We start from the raw sequence: 9,026 nt of genomic DNA on the forward strand, positions 1-9,026 counted from the left end.
GATCTTCTTTGTTCAGTTGCTTGTAAAGCACTAATAGGCTTTGACAAAGAAATCTGATTCGGGCTTCTTAACTCCTCCAAGGATGAGATCTTGGCTTCTAACTTCTCCAGCAAGCTGACCAGCACTTTCTCCACCACTCTTTTATCACTTAACTCCTCTCTAAGAATTCTGATTTGGTTTGTTACCTTCATAAGTCTATCTATGAAGTCATTCGCTAACTCGGTCTTAAAGTCTCAAACTCCTTCCTTCAGTCCAATACTTGCATTTTTCTTGTTCTTGCACTTCTTTGGAACTCTTCTTTCAACTGTCTAGACCTCTTTAACTATAGTGTAAGCCATAATTATAATGAGCATCATATCTGAAACACTAGCATGTAAAGCAGATAAAGCCTTAAAAGTTTTAGCAACTTCATACAATAGTGGGATTTTCTCTCAAAGGAGAAGGATCTCTATTAGTTTCCACAATTTCCCACAAGTTAAAAGCTTTAAGATAAGCTTTTATCTTTATAGACCACATAGTATAATTTTTTCCAAAACATATAGGAGATAATGGAGCAGAAAAATGAGTTGAAGCCACTTAAAAAGTAAGGAAAGATAAGAGGAAGGCTTTTATATTTTTTTGCTATTTCACTCACAGCCCCTCTAAGACCATAGAAGCTCTGATACCATTTTGTAGGTTTCAAAATAAAAAATGCAGCCCAAAAAAAAAAAAAAAAAAAGCGGAAATCTAGGGCTTAATCTAGCACAAAAATTGATCTGCATTCATTCATGAATAAAAAATATATAAACACAAGTTTACAACAATAATTCACCTAATTTTCACCCAACACTGTAGTAACAATACTGTCATAAGCAAGACCATTCTTTGATTACCTAAACATTAGCAAAAAAGCTGATTATAAATCAACTAAATATTTATATAAAGTAAATATCAAAAAGAAACTAGTGATAGCAGCAAAAGTGTCATTACTTTGACATTGTTTCTCTCAATACTTTGCATCTATCAAAAATCTTACCAGATTTAGAAGCATCTTTGTGCAGATAAATGGTGTTGTTTCCTATCCTTGTGTTGTTCAAAAGATCATCTTTATTTCCAAAGAAATTTCACATCTAGTTCCATTATCAATCATAGAAACATATCCAACAGATGACAGTTGCTCCTGCACATGTCTTATAGTCACTGGGACTTGTCGTACCTAGCCAACTAACAAGCATTGGAGTGGGGATAAATCAACTGATGTATGAGAAATTATCAACCACTAATTTATTATAGTTTCCATATTTTCCACGCCGTAGCAATCAAAGTTAAGACAAACACATTTATACACACACGGTTTTGATATGGCAAGGGATTTATGAAAGAGATTGCAAAGGACAATTAACCATAGCTGTTAGATCTCGAAAATCATTCAGATATGATAGTTGTGGATGCCGTCTACATGTAGATAGGCTTGATAGGCGCACCATTAGATGAGCATGCACACCAACTATAATAAAACTGTATGTGTGTATATATATATATATATATATATTTTTTTTTTTTGAATATATATATATGTTTGTAGAATGTACATCGACTACACCTTAATATTATATCTGTTTGTGGGCTTAGCATTTCTAAAATAACTTGGTTAGCACTTTTGCAAGAGGATGAAATTGATGTGTGAGCTGGAAACCACAAGTATTTTGGATATTAGGAGGCTGACCGACCTGTAAGGTGTTATATTTCAGTCACCCCATTAACCTATTGAATCAGAGCAACTACAATTTGGCAAAATTTTTAATTTACATGTTGCACTCTTTGTATCATCGAGCTTCTACTACTGAAATTGTTACAAGATTTTGAGAGATTGAACCATCTGCCGGTTTTAGAATAGTATAACATGCAGGTTGTTTTGGCTTAGGTAAATTCATCCTTTCGTTGCTGAACATTGAAACCACATCTGACATGGTTGGCCTATCCCCTGCACTTTCTTGAACACACAACAGACCCACCTGAATGCACAGCATTATATCATCCACTGAACATGAAGCATCCATTGATGGATCCATTAACTCCATGCATCGTCCACCATTCCATGTGTCCCAAGCCTACAAAGTTTTCATATTGTAACATGACAAATCAAATACAGTAGCTGTATAAAAGAGATACATAACCAAGGCCTTGTTCTGTCACTTACATATCCAAGTAAGTTCAATGACTGATTAGGCACATCAAAGGTCGCATTCTTTCTGCCACTCACAATCTCCAACAAAATAACTCCAAAGCTAAATACGTCAGATTTTATTGAGTACAGGCCATGTACTGCATACTCTGGAGACATGTAGCCACTTGTCCCGATGCCAAAAGAAGAAGAAAATAATAAAACTCTATTTTAATTGTCTGCAAATTCAAAATAGGGAAATGAGCATGAATATACTTACTAAGTTCCAGCAACCCTCATTGTTTTTGTTTGACATTCATTCTCAAAAAGAATTCTTGCTAGGCCAAAATCTGATATCTTGGGGTTCATATGGTTATCCAATAAGATGTTGCTTGTTTTGAGATCACGATGAACAATTCTTAATCTTGAGTACTTGTGAAGATAAAGAAGTCCTTGAGCAATCCCTTCAATGATGTGTTTGCGTTTTCTCCAATCGAGCAGTGATCGCTTTACTGGATCTGCCTCAGTTTCATATTCAACCGCATGAGATAAATCAATACACTTAAAAAAAAAAAAAAAAAAAAAAAAAAAATCGAAACGGAAAAGGAAACAACGAATATACAAACCGAAGATGAAAGAATCCAAGCTTGTGTTAGCCATGTACTCATAGATTAATATCTTTTCTTCTTGCTCAATGCAACAACCCAAAAGCTTAACAAGATTTCTGTGCTGTACCCTATAGAGTAACTGCAACTCATTCTTGAACTCTGTCAGTCCTTGTCTAGAATGTTTTGAAAGCCTTTTAACTGCAATATTATGCCCTTGCAGCTTTCCCTGCAACAGAAAAAATAGTAATAACAATAATGACAATAATATTAATAATAATAAAATACACCAGAAAAAAAAAAAAAATCTAAGTACTGGTATATTATTGAAACTAAGGATCTAATGTATTCTACAGTTGCTTGCATTCAATTTTCTGCCAATATTAGAAGTACATGGAAAAGGAAAAATGTGTTGCTTGATAACAAAACCTTATAAACAGGTCCAAAGGCACCCTCTCCAATCTTATTGCAAAGAGAAAAATTATCAGTGGCTGCCATTACACTGGAAAAGCTGAGCAGGGGAAGCTCATGATCCTTGTTTATGCTGAATTCAAAAACTCCTTCCCTGTTTTGATCATTGCTAGTTCTTAATTGGGAAGCTAATGATGTCTGAACTTCTTCCATGCCTCCTGGGCTCCCTTTGATTCCTGTCAAAATAGAGAAGTTTTTGCACTACACTTCTTGTGGTAAATTTTGAAATTGTTCATGAATATAAGTTGAAATTGGTGCCTAAACAATGGAACTTACTCGGAAAAGTGTACAAGAACTTGGTCAAAATTATCAATGTCAAGGAAGTCAGTGGAACGATGATAATCAATAGTAGATTCCTCTTTTTCTGATGGTCTAAGAAAATAAAAAGACTGAACATTGTCATAATTTACATAAACAGAGAAAAGTTATTCACATATCAACATTGAATAATGAATAAACTATGAAAGTGTTTGGAGCGACAGTAATACTGTTACATGATTCACTCCATTAAACAGTTGAGCATATTAAGATTGAAAAATTGTGATTAGGTAGATGCAGAGGACTCATTTGAAAGCCATAAACGGAGAAGCCATTATAATTAGTGTTGTTTCTCCCAGTACTCTCCGCAACTATAAAAAAGCTTACCAGATTTTGAAGCATCTCCGCGCACAAAAACTGTGTTGTTTCCTCTGCCTATGTTTTTCAGAAGATCATCTTTATTACCATAGTAAAGTTTACATCCAGTTCCGTCGTCAACCAAGAAAACGTATCCAACACATGAACAGTTGCTCCTGCACATCAATTCACAGTCACCGGTACCTGAACTAGCTGGCCAGATAACAACCATTGAATTCGGGAGAAATCCTCTGATATCTGTGAAATAATCTTCATCTTTGCATGTCATCGGTGTCAATACCAAGCAGCCTGTAGAATTGCGTGGTAACGTGGCATCGCATAGAGAATGATTCACACTTGAAATCTCTTCACCCACCATGTTGAACTCTTTAATGGTCCCATCTGATTCTAAAACAAACCAGGAAAGTATATTACTTCCTGCCTTATTGAAAGTAAGATAACTGTCGTTGGTGTTTGATTCAAAGCTAATATTGTAGTGATTAGCTAATAAGGGTTGGAAAAAGAATCTGAAAACACGGCCATCCCAAAATCCAATCTGCTGGTAAGCATCTTTGCGCCAGACGTTGAACTTTGTCATGTTTGATGGATCAATGCCTAGAGAGTAATCACCTTTGTTTGGATTAGAAGGGATTAACCATGATGTTAGATGTCTCATCCTAAAGCGATCTGTGTTCATGTTAAACCACCCCAAGCTCATTCCAGGGAGAAGTGTATCGGTTGGGTAATCAAAACTCTGCCAAATGGTTTTTCCTCTTTCCATTAGAATTAGATTTCCTGTATCAAGAATTTTTGCACTTGTTTCATTGCTTGTTGCTAATGCTCCACTGTTTACGATATTTGTAACCGTCAGTATATCGCTTATCACCAAGTTCCCATCATACTGTATGGTAAGAAATCCAGTGGATTTGATGAAACTAATTTCTCTGAGGGCAACCCAGACCGGTTTTTGGTTTCTGTCATTCCTGAACCAGATTCCCAGATGCTCACTGTTTGATTTGCTGGGCGTGAAGAATCCAAGCTCGAACACCCCACCGGCTGAAATCAATGTTTCATCACTATGTAAACGCTTTCCAGGTTTAAGTGTGTCTAAGGCATGAAGTGAGCAAATCAGACATAAGAAGATATGAATGAGAAGAAAAACTTTGGATGTTTTCACGTTGGACTCAAAAAGGTATCTCATAGTGCTTCCATGAGAAGGGAAACCATTGAAATGAAAGTCTTAAAACCATAGAATTCTTATAAATACAAATTTATGAATTTGTTGAAACCCTTTCTTTGGGGGGTTGACGTTTACTAATTGTGTATAATCTTTGCCATATTTTTCCATGAAGCAAAAATAAAAATCAAATACAATGTTGATAAGATATGGAAAATTATGTGGTCATAAAAGTCTAAAAAGATTGCCATTCATAATAAAAGTTAATGCGAATTTTTCCTCATTTTGACTTTCACTCACAACGTGGGTTTTGTTCTAAGAAGTAAGAATGGGACCAGTGTCTTTTTATTTTATTTTTAAATAAAAAAACTTTTTATTGGTTTGGTCACTCTAGATTTATTTTTAAAAATTTTCTTCTATACATTGATTATTTAATCCTCGGGGTTATGTTATGCACTGAAGGTGTGCATTGCCTTGTGGGGTTTGCAAAGGAAAAAGGGTTTTTTTCATAGATTAAATACGACTCGCTATAGAATTGTCAATGGTCTTCTTGGTACGACCCAATCACCTTTCAACTCCTGCCTGTTCTCTGCCTGTGATTGGAAACAGGTTGGTCATAATTCTCTTTCTATGCTATATTCTCTTCTGTTTACCATGTACTTATTCAAGTACTTGAAAGTTGAAACACATTTTTTCTTGTGCTATGCTTCTTTAGAAAGTTTTTTTTGTATTTTTTTGTAATTTTTTTTTTTTTTTTGTTTTTACCTCCTTAAGTATTTTTAGCAGTGCATCAGGATAAATGTTGGCTAAATTTTATACGTGAAACTGATTTGATTATCGAATTGCATAGAAAATCATTTTCAATTTACTTTTGAGAGGATTGAAATGCCGGATGTTTAGGGCCTGCACATTATACTTTCTCAGCTATTCAAAGTAAAAAAGCCTTAAATACAATTGCATAGTTATAATTGTACCATGTAACATTACAACCAAACTATAACCATTGAAAACTGAGTCACACAATCCTTGAATGTGGTTATCACATTTATAGTAATGTTCATATGATATGGTGGTTTTGTTAGAAATTTCGAATGAATAAAAATTATTTATGAAACATTATGACTTTTGATAAAAAGTTACAACTTACATTGTTTTATTACTAGCAGTTGTAATTTTTCCCATGTGTCTGTCTATAATATTCCAATCAATGTGTTTTTTGTCTTCTCTTTGAAACAATGTGATTTCTCTTGAAATAATGTATCTTTCTCTTGAAAGAGTGTATTTCTTTTGAAATAATATGTCTTCCTTTGGAACAATGTATCCCTTATTGATATCCTTCTGAAGCCTATAAAAATACCATATGAGATTATTTTTGAAGGTATTAAAAATAATTAACAAACATGTGTATAGAGAGAATAAAAAACTTGTGTGGTTCGTTGTTCTCTGAATTTGGAGTGCAATTATTTAAACAAGTGATCCTTATACTGTAAAATTGTTAGCACCTTAGTAGAGTTAATATTTTTTTAAGGAAAGAAAGTTAAACTATTATCTCAATCAATATATAAAGATCAACTTTTAAAATTATAATACAAATACAATACCTTTGACGCCATTAGGACTTTCTATGTAAAATTATATTCTCAATGATTTAAATGACACACTATATAATGTATATAGTAGTGTTAAAACTACAAAAGATTTATGGTAATCTTTGGATAAAAAATATAAAATAGAAGATGTCGGACGAATAAATTCGTTGTTGGTAAATTTTTGGATTTTAAAATAGTTGATTCAAAGAATATCATAAATCAAGTCTAAAAGCTCCAACTCATTTTTCATGAAATACATGCTGAGAAAATGGAAATTAGTGAGTCTTTCCAAGTGGCTGCAGTGATTGAAAAATTGCCACCATCTTGGAAGGATTTCAAAAATTATTTAAAACATAAACGTAAAGAGATGGGGTTTGAGGACTTAACTGTGCGATTGAGAATAGAAGAAGATATTCAAATTTCTGAAAATAAAAATAGAAATCCGATGGAGAGCAAGGAAAATGTAGTGGAATAAAGGGATAAGACCAACAAGAACAAGAAAAGGAAATTTGAAAATCAAAATTCCAATGGAGGGTCTAATAGTGCTGGATCTAAAAGGTCAATGACAAATTTTGTGTATGTGACAAGCTGGGGCATCATGCTAAGTATTGTCGTAACCCTAAAGGCCAAGAAAACAAAAAAAGAAAGACCATTCATGCTAATGTTACTAAAGTTGAAAATTTTTCCAACAATGTCAATGAGATGAATCTATCTACCATCGTTTATGAAGATAACTTGATATGGAATTCGAGGTCAAGGTGGTTGGAAGTTGGGGCTATTCACCATATATGTTCTGACAAGAATATGTTCACCCATTACAAGAAAATGAGCCTTTAGTGATGAAATTTTTACTGACGAATTAAATTTTTGTCGCCAAAGAGACCATTACCGGCCAAAAACTATTCCTTGGTAAAACCTATACTTTTTACGACGAAAAAGTAAAATTGTCAGCAAATGTTAGATTTTTACCGATGAAAGTTAAATTTTGCCGGTATTGGATTGTCTTTTACTGACGATTACTTAATAGTGTCGGCAAAACATAACATTTACTAATGAAATAAAAATTCATCAGAAAAAGTCATAAATTTTGTCAACAAATTTAGATATTGTCGGCAAAAACCAAACAATTACCGACGAAATTAAAATTAATTGGCAAAAAAGGTACCTTTTAGCGATAATTAGAATTTTTCTCGGCAAAAGGTATGTGAGTTATTACACCTTTTACCAACCAGCAACACAATTGTTGGTAAAAGGTAAAATTCCAAAATATATATTTTTGAATTATTATTATCATTATTTAGTAAATCTATGTATTTTATTTGTTTCTAATTAATATATACTATATATTTAAATTTTGGTTAGGAGGTAGTAAAAAAAAGAAAAAAAAAATTGCCAACAAAATTTTACATATCTGCCACATGCTTTGTTTTGGATTTTTAAAATTTTGAACAAATAAATTATTTTCTATCCTAACTTGCATCTAATTGTTACCTTCTTTGTATACCTTACTTTTTTTTGTAATGGAATTAACTTTTTCCTGCAAATTTAAAAATTTCCTCGACAAATCTAAGTGTTGCCGATGAAATTTAACAATTTTGTTGGTAAAAGTGGTAAATTTCTTTTTTTCAAAAAATGTATTTTTGGGAAAATTGTCATATATTTTTTGTGACATATATGTGTAAATTTTTAATGTTAAAAATTAATTAATTATAATAGTAGATAGTATTATTATTATATGTAACTATATATTTACACACACACACACATATATACAGTCCGTCTATGATGCGTACGGTTTTCATGCAGATCATAATATTGATATAGTATTGGTGACAGTTTTTCATAATATTGGTGACGATTTTCTAAAAAAGCATCATTAATATTATAAAAAACCATCACTAATACTGTAGTTCTCATGCGGACCTTACTCACCATAGAATTTCCACACACACATATATATATATATATATATGTATATTAGTAGTAGTAATATAAGAGTATTCATTATAAATTAGTTAATTTATATTTTAACTTACAAATGATTTGCTATATTCCAAATATTTTATTTTATTACTGATAATGGAATAAACATTTGGGAAAATTGTAGTTTTTGGGGACATGTGTATGTAAAATTTTTATATTAAAAAAATTAATTGTCTGCTAATTAATAAATAGTATTATAATTACATAAAACTATATATAAAGTATTATTATTGTTATTATTAGTAGTAATATTATTTTATAATTCGTAATATATGAATTAAATTGCACCAACATGTATATATAAAACTAAGTTACTTTTTATCTTAGATTACAATTAAATTTGGAGTTTCATTATATTCTATGTTGCATTCTAATGGTAGAGAGTTGGTATATTTGTTATATTGTATGTATTTTATTTTTTAAAAATATTTGTGGATGAAATA

At 32.0% G+C, this 9,026-nt stretch overlaps 1 protein-coding gene across 3 annotated transcripts; it reads right to left on the minus strand.

Annotated features, from left to right (window-relative positions):
- Positions 1-1,533: 1,533 nt before the first annotated feature.
- Positions 1,534-5,177, minus strand: LOC107404298 (G-type lectin S-receptor-like serine/threonine-protein kinase SD1-13). 3 transcript variants are annotated; one of them, XM_060811666.1, is made up of 7 exons: positions 3,865-5,177; positions 3,496-3,591; positions 3,250-3,395; positions 2,770-2,977; positions 2,424-2,661; positions 2,180-2,330; positions 1,535-2,090 (listed from the first exon to the last, which is right to left on the minus strand). In XM_060811666.1, exons 1-7 carry the CDS (start codon positions 5,033-5,035, stop codon positions 1,806-1,808), a joined length of 2,295 nt encoding a protein of 764 aa, XP_060667649.1. In that variant the 5' UTR covers positions 5,036-5,177; the 3' UTR covers positions 1,535-1,805. The 3 variants fall into 3 exon arrangements, with proteins under 3 accessions (XP_060667641.1, XP_060667649.1, XP_060667648.1); XM_060811665.1 differs by having other exon boundaries at positions 1,536-2,090; positions 3,178-3,395; positions 3,865-5,176; XM_060811658.1 differs by having other exon boundaries at positions 1,534-2,090; positions 2,424-2,977; positions 3,178-3,395.
- Positions 5,178-9,026: the final 3,849 nt, after the last annotated feature.

This window comes from Ziziphus jujuba, chromosome 1 (assembly GCF_031755915.1).
Source record: "Ziziphus jujuba cultivar Dongzao chromosome 1, ASM3175591v1".
Lineage (NCBI taxonomy): Eukaryota > Viridiplantae > Streptophyta > Magnoliopsida > Rosales > Rhamnaceae > Ziziphus > Ziziphus jujuba.

What these genes read in the sequence shown, in the direction of transcription:
- LOC107404298 (XM_060811658.1), bottom strand. Translation starts at nt 5,035, where the DNA reads ATGAGATACCTTTTTGAGTCCAACGTGAAAACATCCAAAGTTTTTCTT. An exon ending in CGGAGATGCTTCAAAATCTG is followed by an intron (nt 3,592 to 3,864) that starts GTAAGCTTTTTT and finishes TTATTTTCTTAG; the next exon opens with ACCATCAGAAAAAGAGGAAT. An exon ending in ATGAGGGTTGCTGGAACTTA is followed by an intron (nt 2,331 to 2,423) that starts GTAAGTATATTC and finishes CATCGGGACAAG; the next exon opens with TGGCTACATGTCTCCAGAGT.